Source organism: Branchiostoma lanceolatum, chromosome 2 (genome assembly GCF_035083965.1).
Source record: "Branchiostoma lanceolatum isolate klBraLanc5 chromosome 2, klBraLanc5.hap2, whole genome shotgun sequence".
NCBI classification, from domain to species: Eukaryota; Metazoa; Chordata; class Leptocardii; order Amphioxiformes; family Branchiostomatidae; genus Branchiostoma; species Branchiostoma lanceolatum.
In genome coordinates, this window is record NC_089723.1 from 16,231,377 (window position 1) to 16,250,209 (window position 18,833).

General features: G+C 41.6%; 1 protein-coding gene across 2 annotated transcripts; it reads right to left on the minus strand.

Annotated features, from left to right (window-relative positions):
- Window positions 1-92: 92 nt before the first annotated feature.
- On the minus strand, window positions 93-18,604 carry LOC136427601 (histone deacetylase 1-like). Of its 2 annotated transcripts, none has more exons than XM_066416578.1 (16): window positions 18,505-18,604; window positions 15,053-15,165; window positions 14,734-14,851; window positions 13,584-13,658; window positions 13,208-13,346; window positions 10,551-10,692; window positions 9,442-9,534; window positions 7,773-7,881; window positions 6,959-7,099; window positions 6,535-6,643; window positions 5,295-5,353; window positions 4,817-4,888; window positions 4,060-4,212; window positions 3,629-3,716; window positions 2,965-3,050; window positions 93-1,587 (listed from the first exon to the last, which is right to left on the minus strand). In XM_066416578.1, the coding sequence occupies exons 1-16, from the start codon at window positions 18,554-18,556 to the stop codon at window positions 1,469-1,471; spliced, it is 1,668 nt and encodes a 555-aa protein (XP_066272675.1). In that variant the 5' UTR covers window positions 18,557-18,604; the 3' UTR covers window positions 93-1,468. The 2 variants fall into 2 exon arrangements, with proteins under 2 accessions (XP_066272675.1, XP_066272676.1); XM_066416579.1 differs by lacking the exon at window positions 9,442-9,534 and adding an exon at window positions 9,606-9,698.
- Between the last annotated feature and the right edge of the window lie 229 nt (window positions 18,605-18,833).

Consider the following 18,833-nt stretch of genomic DNA (forward strand, 5'->3'; position numbering starts at 1 on the left):
AGCTCTAGAGATACAAATGAGGTAAGTATAACTCCTACGATACCCAATTTAAAACAAACTTGTGTACACAAACATGCAACAGTGACACAGGCCAGTATAAGAAGTCTTTATTGCCTGAAACTACATAGTAATACATAATAAGATACAAGCTAAATGTTACAGGGCATTCACAAGACAAGTTCAACATACAAAACTAGTACTTCTGTTCCATTTTTGCCTCTTTACAGGCACAGCCTGTCTTCTCCCAAACAAGCAACAATAACTTGTACAGAACTTTGTAAATCTACACCATACACTAAATGATACAAACTATTTTTATGATTCTCTCAGAAAAGAAAGATATGAAAGTAATAAAACTGACATGTAAATATCTCTAGTTCAGTGGTATGCATAAATTTGAATGCTCATGTTAAGTTCAATAGTCATTGATTACTCTTTAATGATAAAAAATTGTATTTTATGGACCAAGGTTGTCATCTTTTTTTGCGTGCACACATGAAAGTATAGACTTCATATTCATAAAACATAGCGCATACCACTGAACCAGAAATACAAAGTACAAGTGTAGACTTTACTAAATGGATCCCTGACACTAATGTACCACAAAACTGCTCTAGTTATTCGAGCAGTATGCAAACAAAAGGACATCTAACAATACGTTCAAGCTACTTGGTGATGTGAATGAAAAACAGAGCCATACAGTGGGAATACAATATTTACAAGTGTGAACAAAGAGACTCAGTCCAATGTTCAGACAATCATGAGTGGAAAGTCCTCAGGCAGAATCATTGATCCATCAGTTCCTGTTGTCTACTACCTTTTGATTTTTGTTTTCTGCTTGAGAAATGATGTACCTTTTGGTGTGGCCTTGCAATCTGACAGATAAGATGTCCATGGTATCTATTTCTGTCTTTCTACCAACTTTCACACACAGCAAGGAGTTAACAATATCACTGTTTTTTGGGAGATGTGTTTTGTTATTTGTTAACAAAGCAGAGGTCTGCTGAAAAAAACTCACAACATCACCTGACACAATGAAAGTTCCGTCTCATGTTGGCTGTCCTCTACAACTACAGTATACTCAAATATGCCCGTCTGTACTAGGTAGAAAAAGTAGCTTCTGTCATATGCATACATCCTATGTTATATGTCACAGGACTGCCCAGAAGTAAGCTGGTTCCGAACAGTTGTCAAAAGGGTACTTATCATGCACCTGTCAATGGCTGCCTAGGGAGGGGGGGAGCCTTTTGTGAAACATGAAACAGAGATTTGACGGGGACACAAAGGTAGGCATTCAAAAAAATATACTCACTATCGGTCTTCTGAGCAATGTTGTGCATCCCCTTAGAGGGCTCAAGTCAAAAGTAAAGCACGACAAGACTGGATTTTCAACGCATTCGCTTCTGACCCCTAACCCTGTCCCCAGGTTTATCATTGACAAATGTATTTCCTCTTCGTTAGTAACTCGTTAGTGTTCCATCTTCTCTTCCTGAGGCTGGGTGGAGGCGGGTGGGTCCTGAGGAGCCACTAGGGGAGTTCCGGATGGAGCCAGGATGGGTCTGACTGTGCTGGAGCCATTCACTGGACCTAAGGTAGTAACATAGAACCAACATTAATGACTTATAATGGAAGCTTGTGAGAGTTACATGTACAGACACGTGACTTTATTGACACGTGTCATTATGGATACGTGACGTCAGTGATTGGTCAAACGTGCCAGAAAGTTTATAACGCCCACTGTCTCTGTTGAGTAATGGCTGGAGTGCCCTGATGTATATGGCCTCCTTTATACCTCTCATAAAGTAGTCCTGCTCAGTGTCCAGAATTCTGACTTTGTCCAGTTATAAACTTCTTGGCACGTTTGACCAATTGCTGATGTCACGTATCCGTAATGACACATGTCAATAAAGTCACGTGTCTGTAACTCTCGCGAGTCTATGTTCGGCAGTGATAGGTCATTATTGATCCTGAAGAAGGCGACAGTGGTCGTCGAAAATTTGATCCGTGAAAACCTTTGTGTTGGAAGAAAGTTTAGCACTGTATTAACATAAATTACTTTTCCCCTCAAGCTAGGACAAGGACTTCTAATATCTACAAATATAAATGAATGGGAGATGTGGCTAAAAGATTTTTCTTCTTATTCGACAGTTGAAATTACTTTGCCATTTTTCCTTATATGCACTGCAGTGACTGCGCCGATCCAGTGAAATATATCTAGTGACAAATCAGTCATAATCATTTATCTGTTCCAAATCACGCTCTAAACAGAGCTCAAGAACAAGACAAGCTACAGCTTAACTTGGAGCAATGCTCGATGTTTCATATATCTAACTGTTTTGTAAACGATAGATTTAGTCGTAGAATCGTAGAATAGCTTTAGCTGCTTTGTTTCTCCCATTGTTCACTGGGAACACTACAAGCAATGACACTTTACCTTTAGCCTTTCATGTAATAGTCACCCTCCTTAAAACAGACCCCTATCGCTCGATTCGTTGTTAGCTCGCTCGCTTGCTCTTTAGCCCCGGTAGACATGGTTCTGGCAGTTGCTCATGAATAATTAATGAGCTATCCTTATTTCGCGGTTGATTTGTTCTGAACCTGAAGTAACGATGTGAGACGTAACCTGATTGTTTGATAGCTTCCCGGCGTCCTTTGCGCTTTTGCTTCAGATGAGGTTAAGCAAACCCTCTGATTGGCTGAAGTTGTTTTGGTGGCGACGGCGCCAGAACCATGTCTACCGTCGCTGAAGAGCAGGGCCCCTACGCGAGCGAGCCAACAACGGATCGAGCGATAGGGGTCCTGTTTTAAGGAGGGTGGTAATAATGAAACTACTGCATTTAGCCCATGTGCATAAGAACATGCAAATAAAGATTATTCAACGTTTTGTAATCTGACCAGACAGATACCAAATAGGGACAATTCTCAGTAACTGATGCTGTTGAGTAGTGATGTAAGCAGCCTGACCTGAGTCCTTGGTGTCAGCGCTGGGTGCCAGGCTGTCAGAAGTGTCCATCTTCACTTCAGCATCCCTGCTGGGCTCAGCACCTCCCCTGTTGAACACAACACATGAACCTGATGAAGATGTGCTTACAGTCTTTAGTTCATGGTTAACTCTGCTTACGGCCAACAGCTTAGGCCACGCCAATTTTTTTGTTGCTTTTCGGAATAGCCTGTCCTGTTTTTCCCATTTTGAAAAAAAAAAAATGGTTGCTATTCCCATTTACAAATTCTTACTCCCAATTGTACTATCTGTTCAGTTGTAGAACTCAATAGCCACTAAAATAGATTATAAAGGCTAGCACATGCCTAAAAAGTAGCCTCCTTTGCAGGCTTCCTAGAATGGCGGCGGATATATTTGGGGGAGGGGGGTGACGCGATTTCTTACACGGGCCAAGGTTCTCTAATGCCCTGATTCCGGCAAGGGAGTTTTGCTGCCGAGGGAGTTATGTCGCCGAGGGACGACCGCCTTTCTATCCAGTCTGCTTTCAGTCGTGCCAAGCAACAAACATACCTTAACCTCTGTACCGGTACCTGATGTTACGTTTAGGTACGCAGCACTAGATGAGACCCTATTGCAGGCTGATTTGCAGGAATGGTCAGATGAGGGAGAAGATCCAGTTTCACTTACTTGGCATCTTGTGTTCCTGGTGATGCTGCAGTTGCTGCCTCCTCTGATTTGACCTCCTTCGACTTAGTTGTGTCGTCCTTCGCACCCTCTGTACAAGAAAAGACAAAACACAATCTTCACTAACATGTATACTTCTACCTGGCTGTGTCCCTATAGTGGTTTAGGTACAAGAACTAGTACAGCAGTACCTAAACAAGTTGAGCCTATCATCTTTAAGTTACGTATACATGTAGCCTACTGTCGTTTCTGGTGGTAAATTGTCATCTTTGTATAATAATTTACATATTCTAATCTCACAATATAAGTATTTGCAAGTTTTCCTAATTTTCTTCATTTTGAATTTCAAGATTCTCAAAATTGTCATCTTTGACTCAAGAGTTTTTGGACATTGCAGGACAACTAATTTGACCTTATAATGTTACACGACAAACCTGTCTTTTTCTCTTCCTCCTTCTTAGCTTCTTCCTCCCTCTGCAATCGTTTTCGTTTTTTGTGGCTGTGGTGGTCGCGTCTCCCGCCTTCGCCCTCGTCCTCGCTGTCAGAAAACTCCTCGTCACAGGTGATTCGCTTGTCCTGGGCACGAACTGGAAATGTGTACAAATTTTTTCTGTTCAGCATTCATGTTTAATTTGCAAGCTCAGTTAAGTTCACTCATAACGTCAAGCTCGGAACCATTTCTTGATTTCAAAGCATAGTAAATTCTATCTTTGTCAGATGAAATTTGTTCCACTCATGCAAATGATGATACAAGTTAGTTAAAATTAGTCAAAATCCTCCCACACCATAAGGTGTATAGGGCGGTGCCCATCCCCGTTTCATAGCCCTGGGCCACACTGTGGTGCAATCACTGCAGCAGGGGGCTAGTCCACTGGTAGTGGAGTGTGTTTAACTTCCATACTGTTTCAGAAGTATGTACCATGTCTTTGGTATGACTCAATGCGCCTCTTGTCCAGAGGTGTACTACCCAGGGCTTGAACCCGGGCCTCCTGGTCCAAGTAATTTGAACCATGTGGCTAGTAACAGAAGTGCAGACCACTACACCACAGGGACACCCCTGATGATACAAACTAGTGCACTTTTTATGAAGTGTATTGAAACAGCAAAGAAACAAAATTGTGGGGTTGGTTGGATTAGGGGTGCTGTCATACATTGCTGTGGTTTTTGCTCTATGTGTACGACTCATCTTACTTGATACACGCTTGTCTGGGTCCTCTTCTTCATCATTCTCACTCTCCTGGTCTATAGCATCCTCCGGAATAGCTGTGAAAAATAATGAAGATTTCAAGAAAACTGTTCTTTTTTTAAAATTCAAACATTCGAAGGAAAGTACAAGCCTTTTGCCCATATTTGTTGCACCACTGAATATGCAACCATAAGACATGCAAACAGAAGAATAAGATACAAGAAAGTGAATGTCTGATGCAGGACCCTCGGAGAAATCAAGAGATAAGATCACATAAGAAGGTAATGGTAAAGATAAGATAGGTGAGGAATGCTTTTGCATTGGCTCTCCTAGCTGCAAGCTGGCCTTGTAACTGAATTATGAGTTTGTAAAAGACGTAAATAATGATTCAAACATCACAAAGATGCTGCTGTTTTGTTCTTTGACACTCATAAATGTTTGCTCTACCATAGAATTCCTTACCGACTAAGTCTGAGTTCTTACCTTGCATTTGGACACCAGGTGCATGAGGCAACATTCTCAAGTTCTCAAACAGTCGCTGTCTGGAGGGAAAAACGGAAAAATATTGATAAATCTAACCACTCTGTTTCCCTACTTGAGAAGTGACGACTTTTCAGCTTTGCATGGAGGACATCGTGAAAACTACCGTCCTATCCCTCTGATAAGAAGCATTTCTAATGCCCCAAACCTCAAAACTTCTTATGTGCTGTTCATATTTAAGAAAAAGTGAGCATATACCTTCAAATATACATGACTTAATGCTGTACTGGGCAGTACTTATGCATTGCTGCTAAAACTGTTAGTAGACTGAACTGTTTTAGTCTGTATAACGCAAACTCCAGCTGTCCGGGGATTTCTGTCCCCTCCCCGCGGGCGGCTATGCGGTTACAGGGCGGCAAGCCGTTACAGGAGCTTGATTGAGTTCAGGCTAGAACTGTTTCTCCTCCAAACATTTACTACATCAACAACTCTGAAGACAACAACTTGGTCTGATTAAAGGCCCACTATGTAGGATTTTGGCGCAAAAATTAAAAATATTATTGTGAACAAATCTTAATGTAAATGGCAGGTACTGACATGTACAACCCCTTTTCAGCATATTTTCTTCATTATTTCATCTATTTTTGGTATTTGTGAACTTTACAAAAACAAAACAAAAACTCCCGGACACCACCTCAATAGTAGATAAACAACAACATCCCAGTGCACTGATGGACCCCCATGGTGGTCTAATAACTTAGGCACACTTTAGACTGCCAGATGCCATGAAGCTCTTCTTCTTTGGAAACACTCATATCTTTTTCCAAGAGGGTAGAATACAACTATTAATATATTCTAGAGAGTCTACTTTGAAGGGTATCAATAAAGTGTGGTTATTTTCCCTTCAAAACTGCAAGAACTCTGCTAAGGATGATTTTTTACAGAAACTGGCGAACTGTAAACAGGCACCCCACTGGGCGGTCAGCCTGATAAGAAGTACAGAAGCCATGTGTGGCCATGTGTTAGTTTCACACTGTGTGTTGTTTTGGATGGAGGATAACAGTTTTTTAAAGTTGTTTGTATGGTGCAGTAATGTTGTAACCTCCCTTCCTGAATATCTGTAAGCAATTCTATAGAGTTGATAAAGCTTGCTATGCAAAGAAACAATAGGAAAATCTACTTTCTGTATTGGCCTAAAACTACATAGTGGGTCTTTAAAAGAGAGAGGGGAAAAAAGTCTTACTTGATCTTCTCCAGATACTCTGGCGTGTTCTGGTTGGTCATGTTAGAGGGGCTGATGTGTAACTTGAAGTCCGGGCCATAATATTCAAAATAGTCGTTGTAGGGCAGCTCTGTAAAGAAAGGTTAAAAGCATTACAGATCAAGACATTATAAGCTGGATATCAATCTGAGAAAACAAAACACACTTTTGAAAATATGCTTCACTGTTGATCATTGCACTAATTGGACATTTAAACTTAAGTATTCTATATGATTTTGAGTCCATTCACTTCAATATCCTGTGTAACCATTGCTTGCCTTCCTACCTATGAAGTAACAGATTGTGAAGTCAGTAAGGCATACACTTGGGAAAATGCGTAACTAATAATGATATACCTTTATACTGAATATGGCACAAAGACATATGACACGGAGGAAACCCTCACCATTGGCGACGTCACATCCCAGGGCGATGGATGTCTCAAAGGTCCAGCAACGTGCAACGTTACGGATCGTGTAGCCGCCTCCTCCCAGCATCAGGATAGGAATGTTGAACTTTTTCATGAACTCCACGCATTTCCCGTGACCTGAGGATAGGTGGAAATGATGAGGACCAGGTCACCTTCATGATAGTTCAAATTTTGACATCCACTTAAGCATGATAGGCACAACTTACATTACCAAATTTTTCAGCTGTTCTATTTCATCCCATCACTGCAATTATGTCTCCCAGCATGATTCATACAAGAAACAGAAAGCAGCCAGGCCTCAGGCCCTACTTTGCGTGGCGTCGCGATGGCACAGTGGTAGGGTGTTTGGCCCCAGAACCCAAAGGTACTGAGTTCGAATCCGGGGTTCCCAGATTTGTTCCACTGACGTTGTGCCCTTACAAAAGGCACTTTACACGACTTTCCTCACTTCACTCAGGTGTAAATGAGTACCTAGCTTCAGTTATGGACGTCCCTCAGATAGAACGTTAAATGGAGGTCCTGTGTTTTGAGTTGAGCCACACCTCGAGCACGTTCAAGAACCCACCGCACTTATCGAAAAGAGTAGGGGTCCTTCCTGGTGTGCGTGGTTCAAAACCTAGTCCTATGGCCGCACATGGGGCAAATGTCGTATTGAGGTCACCTGCGCACCGAATGGCAGTCACTACAGCCACTTGCGATCTAGCCCTTCCAATTGTGCGCTCCTCGCAATTCAGCCCCTGGCTGCGATGAGAGAGTATTCGGCCTACCCAAGAATAAAAATAATAAATACCTTTGAGTGAGAGGTTGAAGCAGCCCAGCCTGTCTCCTGACAGAGAGTCTGCCCCACACTGCAGCACTATAGCGCTGGGCTGGTACATCTCCATCACTTTGGACATCACCTAGAACGTGGAAAAAAGTACTCGCTTAGTACTTCAACCAACTCTCGACTATGGCCTCTGGTACCCATGTGGATGTGTTGAGAGGAGAAAATTGTGAGGTGAGTTAGACACTTGTTCTAGACAGCACATATAATGTGGAATGATTTGTCAGACTTGAAGTTGAAGAGTATATCAGAGCCAGAGGACTGACTAATGGTATCTAGCTGGTGAGCATGAATATCTCCATGTTCTTTCCCTATCGTGCCACAGGTTTCACCAAAAGGTACAGCCTTAGGTTAGGCATGATGGCAATTTGGAAAGACTACATGACCTCTCAGTATACCCCAACTTTGGTTTTACGTGGCTTAACATTAAGTCCTACCTTTAGTTACATCGAAAAAATGTTTATTTCCAGCGAAATGCTCTTATCTGAAATTTGCTCTCTAAAGACTGAGGAGTACACATTGAGATATCCATGCTCACAAACATTTTCTGATTGGAAAAAAATTACTTGTCTTTGGTTAGTTACCTTATCTACCAGTTAGTACACGCAAAAATAAAGTGGAAATATTACTTATCCTTACCATTTTGTCAAATAAGTTAGGAAAGATCATTAATCAACAACATAAAGCAGGGTTTTTGCCAGCTTATGTCAAAATAAAATTTCTCACTATTCAGATATCATTGACACGCAAAAATTACTGCAGACGATAAAAACCTCAATTTTTTTGACAGTGGGATGTCTGAAAAATAAAGAGCTGGCAAAAGTCCTGACAGTTAGTCATGGAACAACATCTTGGATGTAGTTAAAAGTTATACAGCTTAAGGTTTTCCCAAATCATTCATCAGAGTATAAGTACCTTTCCATCACATGACACTTTCTATTTACATATCAACGATTAATGCAGTTTCCTACAGGAGTATCATCCAGGTGTTCAATAGTTTACTGTACTTCAGTCTCATAAGGATAATTTCTGGAAGACTTCGACTACTCATTACATTCAAAGCCAGGAAGTGAACGAATGAGTACAGAAAAATTTCTGTTACCACACTGCTACATATATATGATATTTCTATGAAAGGATAAAATACAAAGAGCTTATACAGTTTTATCATATCATCTACCACTAGTACCAGGGGTCATGTAAAAAGGTACACAGTAGTTGGAAGGAAAGGAGAATGCTGAAGTTACAGAGAGGGGTAGCATCTTCTTTCTGATCAGGAATAGTTTTCTTACGGGTACAGTTTTCGTATCTGTTGGCCCACTAGATTTAGCTACAGAGAAAGGTAGGAAAAACATACACACGACAGATCGCCTAATCCTAACACATGGAGAAGAACAAAGTGTCCGGCAGGTTAACAATTGTCAATGTATCGGTGCGACACACTTGTACAACTGTTCTGTGTGGAAATGCTGTTTCACCAACATCACGGCAAGATGCGGTGGATCTGCAGCCATCCTGGCCTGGGTACACATTACTCCACTTCCCCAACACTTAACAATCATCACCCCAACTGCGTGATTGAAAAAGGTGCTGAGGATTAATCAGACGTGATTGTCGCGGTGGTTGTAAAACTTACTGGCTCAAATATGTGTTCATACGCTTCGTCGTCAATCCCGTCTCGTAGCGGAAAGTTGACGGCGTAGTATTTCCCCTTTCCTGCACCAATGTCCTGGTAGAAAAACACAGCAAAGTTATGGTATGACAACGCCACTGCAAAAACAGTAAGCAACCAGCACTTACTGGTTCAAAGATTGTTTCGTATGCCTGGTCATCGATGCCTTCCCGGAGGGGGAAGTTGACAGCATAGTACTTGCCCTTCCCAGCACCAATGTCCTGCAAAGAGAGAAAACAACCCCCATATTGTAGAAACTGAGAGGCACTTATGTGGCCTGATATCTCATCTACAATCTTACAGTCCGGTCTGGGATGACATCTTGAAAAGGTGATAGTTCACCTGTTATGTCAATCCTTCCACAAAAATGTGGTAAATCAAAATAAATAAATAAATAAATAAATAAATAAATAAATACAATTGGTGTACGATGCTGTCCCAAAAGGAGTTACATGTGATGAAATTTACGACATTGAAAGGCCAACATCATGACAAATTGTCATGCTTTAGGCAAATAAGAAGAGAACAACCAGTGTATTCTTTAGAATGTCATGCCTTCTTTTGTAATGTCATGATGCCATGTCATTATGGATTGATGTCTAATGACTTTTCAAACCTTTTCAAATATAGAATGTGTAGCACACAGCTTTCTTGAATCTTGAGTACAAAGCTAGAAAATTGGGGATATCTACAACTCAAAGCATACCACTGCAAGCATGCATGACCTTCAGCAGTGCAGTTATGCATGTAGCAATGACACCCAAATGTGCTGTAATTCTTCTGCTTCACATTGCACATCCAAACTTCAGTTTTGATTTATAAGCTGTGTCTGATGTCATTACATTTCGGAGTTCCCATTGTACAAACACAATCATTAAAGAACAAGAACTTCTGTATAACAGATAGACATACCTGGTACATACTTACTTTGTTGAAAAATATAAGGACTTAACAGTCTAGATCATATGGTGTAACAACACTTTATCATGACAACAGTGGCTTGGTTCTTTGCCATTTGTAGGAATAAGGGTAATTCATAGCAGTGAAAATCTGTGCAGAAGAAGATGTTGTACCCTCAGATCCCCCGTTCCTGGGAAGTACTCCCCATACTTGTGGAAGGACACCGTCATGACGCGGTCTGTCGTGTAGAAGGCCTCCTCCACGCCGTCTCCGTGGTGGATGTCGATGTCCACATACAACACACGCTGGTGGTACCTGGGGTTATACCACACTCCATGTCAGACATGCTTTTACATCCTAAGTGCAATTTTCATTTTGTACTGTTATTTCCCCAGTAGACCCATCTACAAATAGCCTGAATTCAATAAAACCCAGTGTCCGCTCGCCGTCCTGTAACCGCCTCGCGACCCCTGGACAGCTGGAGTTTGTGTTATACAGACTACAACTACAAACACCAATGCATTATGTATTGTACCAGCAAGGCTTCCCAGTACAAATAAATCTGCAAAGACATCTTTCAGCAAACAGCTTTGTCTCTGCAAGTTACAATGGCTGCTTGAAGTAAGAATAGAGCTGCCTTGTTAATTACAAGATTCTTCACACCAACAAATTTCACAGTAATATTCAATGTGTAGCAGGGCTTTAATTTCTAAAGCTTTAAATCTTTTCCTGTCCCGCTCATTGTTTGAGGGCCTAACTTGTTACTTTTCATTGTTGAATCTGTCATTTTAAGCTACATTTTCCTCAATTTCTTGCCATGAAGTTCAGATTTCAGATGGATGGACGGGGTGAAATTTTTCTCCGTCCCTGAAAGCAAATTTTCGTCCTGAGACGGAGGGACGGGTCCTGGAGACAACCCTGATGTTGAAGTTAGTTAAAATCCTCCCCAGGGCTCTAGCCAGCGCCAGTTTTGCCGTAAATTTACGGGACTTTGCTGCTGGTTACGGAAAAAAATTAAAACCAATCCGTAAACCTTGACGGACAAAAATCGGGAGAAAAGATATAGACAGGGCTTGAACTTTTGCAAAGATCTCCAGAAAAGAAGCGGAAGTTTGAAGCGAAGGCGCGGAGGTTGCCAGTGGTTCGTGGGCCGAGAGAAAATCAGCCTTGTACGCCCCCCTCCCCACTACCAGTGCCCCAATGGCCGGTCACATCGGGCTGGCGTTTTTTTCTGCTGTTTTCCCCGGTTCACCGCCAGTTATAGCCACACAAAAAATACTCCGGTAGTTACCAGCCAGTTTCCGTATTTTGTGGAAATATTATTAAAGTTTACGCCGAGTTACACGCACACTTTCTTCCCGCGAAAACTGGTTGTTAAGAGTTTGAGACCTCAGAATCAGACATTGTCTACGTAGCCAATAACAGCGTTCGTTCACGACACGTCACGGAAAATGGACCAATGACATACAAGTCTCGCGGTTCACGAGATGTTAGCTTTAGCGCGAATCCGCGAGGTTTTATCGGAAATTGATATTTGGTGCGACGATGGGGCTGTTTGAAGGCTTGAATCGACGAATTTTGATAAAATCAAGTGGAAGTTACCGGAGAAATCGACCAGGGAAAACATGGAAGGAAAATATTGAACGTCTTTAGGGCGTTCTGTCCAAAGTAGGGTGTCTCATTTCCTACTATATTTAGTACAGGGCGCAAACGGGACCGGTGTTGAAAATGTTTTATTTCTGCCGACAAAATTCACGTGTTTAATTGTCAAATATATAAGAAAGTTTTGTGGTGCTAAATTTAATTTATTTGCCGATTGTATACAATGAAGGCCCAAGTAATTTTTCACCAAAAGAGATGGCATTATTAAAGCTTTATCTACCAGCAAAACTTTCCCCTCAAAATGCTGGAGATAGCGTTTCAGAGGGTCTACATATCAAATTTTCCCGGGGGGGAATACCCCCGGACCCCCCTAGAATTGTCGCGCCTATGGCGCGACGCCTCGCGCCTTCGGAGCTCGACCAGTGTTCTCGCCAGGCCTTTTCAGCATAGGGGCCCCCTATGCTGTGATTTGGACCCCCTATGCTGTGATCTGGACCCCTATGCTGTGTTTCAACCAGCATAGGGGTGTTTCTTTCTGGGACAAACCTTGTGACCCTTCATAAATCTTATAAAAAGTTCATATTTGGCTTTAGAATGAGGCTGTGACAGAGGAAAAACTCTACTTCACAAAATTTATCCCTCAAAATGTATGAAATAATGTCTCATTGGGTTATGAATTTACAAATTTTCCTGGGGAACATGCCGGACTCCCTACTCTGGTCATGTCTTCAGCACTCCATGCGTGACTTGCACCGCGTAAATTTGGCCTTCTGTACCTGACCCCTATGCTGTGAAAAAATTCTGGTGAGAACACTGTCGACATGTTAGGTTTATACCGAAAATTTGGGCTTACGGGATAAAATTTCAGGCTGGCTAGAGCCCTGATCCTCCCACACCATTATTGATGTATAGGGCGGTGCCCATCTCCGTTTCATAGCCCTGGGCCACACTGTGGTGCAATCACTGTAGCAGGGGGCTAGTCCACTGGCAGTGAAGTGTGTTTAACATCCATACTGTTTCAGAAGTATGTACCATTTTCATAAAGTCTTTGGTATGACTCAATGCGCCTATTGTCCAGAGGTGTCCTACCTGGGGCTTGAACCCCAGTCCTTCTGGTCCAAGTAATTTGAGCCAGATGTGGTGAGAGACAGAAGCGCAGACCACTAAACCACAGGGACACCCCCAACCCTGATGTGCAGTGCTGATTATTTAAAGTTGGTGTCCTTACTTGAGCAGTTCAAGGATGGCCAGAACAATGTCGTTGACATAGCAGAATCCAGAGGCCTCGGACTTCTTGGCATGGTGAAGCCCGCCAGCCCAGTTGACTGCTATATCAGCCTGCTGCTTGTTCAACTTAACCGCACCAGCTGTCAGAGAAATGCAATCATGTTACGTGCTATAATCCGTAATATCATACAATTTTTGAAAACTTTATGCAAGAACAAAGAAGTTTTGGTCCATACTTCTTTGTCTACGTATTTTCAGACGTTTATTTTGCATAGATGGCTCTGGAAACTATTCCAGTGTTTCGTTTCTACAAAGGCTGAAAAGGTGTAACTGCAAAAAAGGAATAAACGATAAACATGTTGATGTACATAACTTACCAACAGATCCTCCTGTTGACAGTTGGCAGAACTCATATAACCCATCAAACACTGGGCAGTCTTCTCCAACATTGACTGGAGAATAGGGAGGGAAAAGGCACCTCAGTAACATTACCAATAACACAGTGTTTCCGCCAGACCGCGACTGATCTTGGGGAGGGCCGTACCGCGAAAATTAATTGACTGTACCGCGAAAATCAATAATAATGATTTGACCAGGAAAAGTAACTGAATGTTGTGATCAGAAAAGACTTACAAAGGTCACTATAATACTGCTTCAATCGTCACAAAATGCGATCTATATTGACCAGAAACGCCTGAAGTGTAAAGGGGAATTCCCGCCTATGTGGTCATGTGACATCTTGTCGTCAACCAATCAGAGCACAGGTTTTATGATGCGAACTAATCAGCACTTAGAAGAAGCAGTGACGTAATGCATATCAAATTGACCTAAAAACATGCCGGACGGGGCAGTTTGCGACTCGAGCGAGCGTTATGACCTATGTGAATTCATAGCGAAAAATATGATTTATCTACGGTACATACGGAGAATTTCCACGGAAAAATATTCAAAGGAATACATATTGTGTCAAATACGGCCAGAAATTATGGCGAATCGCAGCAAATCAAGAGGCTGAAATGCGCGGGCGAAATTCTTGTTTTGTCTACGTTTTTCCTTGTTTTCTTCGATGACTTTCTTTGATTGAGTCTTGAAAAACGTTTTTTTAATGAGATCACCGTATGCCAAAGGCACCGACATCGATTCTTCGCAAGCATAACAATAGCAACAAACAAAAGAGCGTGAATGTCCAACGATATAGAGCGTCCCCACGCCCGCAGTAACAAAGAAAAACAAAGAAATTATGCCGACCTCTCATATTTTTTTCCTGATTTCTCTGCATTTAGTTTGTCTTTTTTTTTAAAGAGGACGGCCTACGTCTGAGTTCAGGCCGTCCAAAGCAACATAAGGCCGTCATTTGACGGGAAGACGGCCCTCTAGTGGAAACACTGCAATAACATTAACAGTGCATCATCAGAAAAACACAAATAAGCTATAAAACCACTGATCTAATTATGATGATATGATGTGAAAGATGTAAATGCTCAATATTACATGATACAAATGTAATAGGAGGTTAAAAATACTTACATCTCTGCATCTGTTTGCTGTACTCAGACATGTTGTCGGGCCGGATGGAGCGGAGAAACTTGATGTAGTCATCACTGTGGTACTTAGTCATCTCTTCAAACGAGGCCTTGTGAGGACGCTGTCAACAAGTTGGACAAACATTACTCATAACATAGCCATATCAGCAAAAATTTGGCTCGCCCCTGAGGCGTCGCCAAAAAATCGAACATCAAAACATAGAGATCAAACTTTACAACATTATACTTGCAAAAAGTCTTCTACATGTACTACTACATTAATGATACTGGAAATTTTTAGATTCAGAAAATAGTATACTTACGTAGATTTCCATCTTTCGATAGAGTCCATAGTTGAGTAACAGGTTGTGGGTCATGCGGATTCGATGTGGCTTCATGGGGTGACCCTGGCCATAGTAGTAGTTGCCGATGTCACCTGATGGTGTGAAAGTAATGGGAGACACTTTTGAGTTAAAAAGAAGTTTCAAAGGTTAACATTGCGAGGGCAATGTGAGGGAAGGACAGTGTTGTGACTTAGGGGCAATTTGGCGTTCTACTAAGAATAAGAAAATCTTGTCTTTAAAGGGACGTATTGTAGAATCTGGTGGGCAAAAACTAAAAATATTCAGAATTTGAAAAATCTACATTCAGATTCACATTTGTAACTTATTTGTTACTTATTTCCAACATATTCCCGTCATTTTGTCACATTTCCATCATTGATAAACGACTAAAAACACAAAACGCGCAAAATCTAGCTTATTTGCATATAATGTGGTGGACCCCGCTTTTCGATATGAAAATAAGCCAGCGTAGAACACTAAGAAAAATCCGAATCGACCGTTGCGGTCGGAGATCGAGCGTCATAGGAAAATCACCACAAGTGAACAATCTTCAGAACGTCGCGCGTTCGATCGCGTGTTCGGCGATGGTCCGTCGGAATGTTGGACAAAATGGCGGACAAGTCAAGCGGCGGTGGGGATTGCGTATATAATTTTTTTTCAAGACATTTGCACGATACTACAAAGTCTCATCCATACGTGATGAATATTGCTGTGCAGTGTAATAAGGTATATTCTATTAATGATGTAGAAAGATAACCAAAAACAGTGAATATTGTTTTATGTTCATGTTACAATACGTCCCTTTAAGGTAACATTTGTGGATGAATTCAGAATAAGGATAACGTGCTAGAATCAAGGCGACCAGTAACGTTTCAAGAAGTATCTATCGATAAAGCTTAATGTTGAATCACAGAATTAGAAACTGGTCTAAGTGCACATAAGTCAAGTAAGTCTCTAAGTGGAAAAGACCCGAGAGAAATGATGTGAAACCGAGAATACTGGAAGCAGAACTTTGTAGACCCTTCAACTCGTTAGAGTATGATTATGTATGTTTGTATGTCACATAACGTGGGGTCCCATAACTTCAAACGTAAATTTACGAGTTCGACATCGCATTGCACCAGTGTCGGTTGTCTGAAAAGTGTTGCGTTTTGACGAATGATAAATTAGACTCTCGGTGTTTAAGGATTTTCCGTTGTCTAGTTAATTTTACACCGTCCATGCACGATTCACACTATAATCTCAGTCGGTAAAACCAGAAAAATGTTGTTATGAATAAAGCGTTCCACATCGTTCCATTCTAATCAGGGTACCGTAACTTCGACATACAAATACCTTTGTCTCTCCTTAATTTGTCGGCACGATTTTCAGTAAACAGACAGAATAATTTTGTGTCAACTAACTTCAGCTTCCCTGTGCTAATTTTTTTTTTCACCGTGCGTAAGTTGCCACCGATGCGGGGCGCGCTGTGACTTAGCGACTGTTTACGCCGCTTGTTGCGTTCCAAGTATGGTCAACGTTGACGATCCGTTCTTTGGTATGGTAATGAGAGTAGATACTTCATTTCATACAAATGGTCCCGTAACATTAACTCACAAATGCCACAAATGTGCCACAAGTACGTCGCAAACTGCCGGGGAAGAATTGTTACACCGGAAACTGAAATTGTGACATTAGCACTCGGCACGGCACCGCAAGTGACCAGAAAGTACGCGGCAAATCTCTCTTGTTTTTTCAGTCAATTCGGTACAAAGTGACGACTTATTTTAAACAACAGCATCAGTTATTTTTAGATCTCTCTATTCATGGTTTTCTAGATTTTTGTTTTGAGCAAGCAATGAGAAATCGCCATTTACATTCAATGAACTTCGTGTTTATGCATTCAGAGATCACCGACCCGTGCCGCCCACATCAAAGCCAGCGGCCTGTCAGTCTTTAATCAACATGCGGGGTTAGGTTACATGTTTGCAACATCAATGCGTTTGCTGGTGGAACCATGTGCAAGCCTGTCGACGGGAACTTATCAAATGCAAGTTTATCTGACGTGTTTCAAGCTAGATTAATACTCGGATTTGCGGTTTTGGAGCCTCACTAGCTCGTACGTGATTTAGAGAGGGGGACCGTGAAACGTCAACACTGTAGCATCACATTCGAATCGTGGTTAACGGAATGGCCGTGACGTAAAGGGGGGAGGGCGTTCGAAGCCGCGGTTATTTTGTTATTTAAGACAAGTTTAATCGCGACATAAACTAACAAACACCTACGTTTTTTGTGTGTTTTGTATAGCTTTATGCCTCATGTGTAAAACAATAAAGTTTGCGTGCCGATTGTTGACTGTTCTTTATGTAAGAGTTGCCATTATGCAATGAACTTGCGTCGAACGTAGCCATTGTTTGTAGCCAAATTTTCCTGGTGGCGCAAAAATCAGTTAACTGTACACAAATCCGTATTTCATTCAGACGACAGCTATATGCATGAACTTGGGTTCTCTGCGTTTTTATTCAGCACAGTGAATAGAAACAGACATGTCTCTCTTCTGCATAATAAGACAAAGTAAAACTAGTTCGAAGTTATGGTACTGTCGAAGTTATGGGACCCCACGTTACATACATAATCATACATTTGTATGTATGTAGTCCGGGCAACCCGCCCGACATGATGATGTTGAATTAAAGCGGGTCTGCTGCGATAAACAGTTAATCAAAAATAGCTTGCTTCACCGCATGCAAACCGTCTTCCAAGGTAACACAAGTTCTAGACTAAGATAGAAATTTTATTTCAATTCTTTTTTAATGTGTTCATGAAAATGGGTGAACTAACTTCTAACAGGCTTCCTGCGCCGTGGGGGAAAATAATCATTTGTCAGACTGTACAGGAAAAATTTGCTGAACATTCTGCTTTTATGCTTATGAATGTTATATGATTATGAGGAAAAGTATATGATGTCAGGTTTCCTGTGTAAATTATTTCTGCTGGGGCCATTTATCTATCATCAACACATAAGCCATCCGACACCCCTCCCCAACACCTTTCCTCGACCAGAACTACATGTACGCCACAATCAAACGAATGCATTTTTGAGCGGGAGAAATTATCTACACTAGTTTGTTTATTCTAATAATTAGACGGCTAAAACACCAGCCGAATAGTTCAGATGGGCCTGGTGATCAGTTTGATCGTTACTTAACAGTAAATGTTGGGTAAACTTGTGGGTACAAAGCAAGCCGAACACGAATTTTAGTCCTTTGTTGTTCCGTCTGGCAGGCGCGCCACCAGGCGGTGGAGCGTTGCAAGTTCTATCTGCAGGCCCGGAAAAACCGCGCCGAAAAAATTATCTACCGAAGCCAGTTCTCCGTAACTCTGCTCAAACTGGTCTCTAGAATGTAAGTATCAATTCCTGTGTGTGATTTTACCGGCAATGCACGACTTACCATCGTAGTAGTAGCAGATTTTCCGCTTTCCTGCCGGTTGTGTGTACGCCATGCTGCCGCCTCAACTAACAATCAAACAGGAGCGTACCAAGTAATTGGGGGTGACGAAGGATACATTATGCACAGCTGTACATTGAAGAATTGCTTTCTTTACGCAATTGTTTTGTTTGAGAAACCAAATCAAGAACGTTTTGTACAAATTTTCCAAATTTGTTTCTGTTTTGTTGACCGTAATTCTATTCCTGACAATATTACAAATATTTATTGTCTCTACTGTTACCCCCAAAAAGTGTGATGTCTCGACAAGCTTCCTGTCATCCTATGGAGGG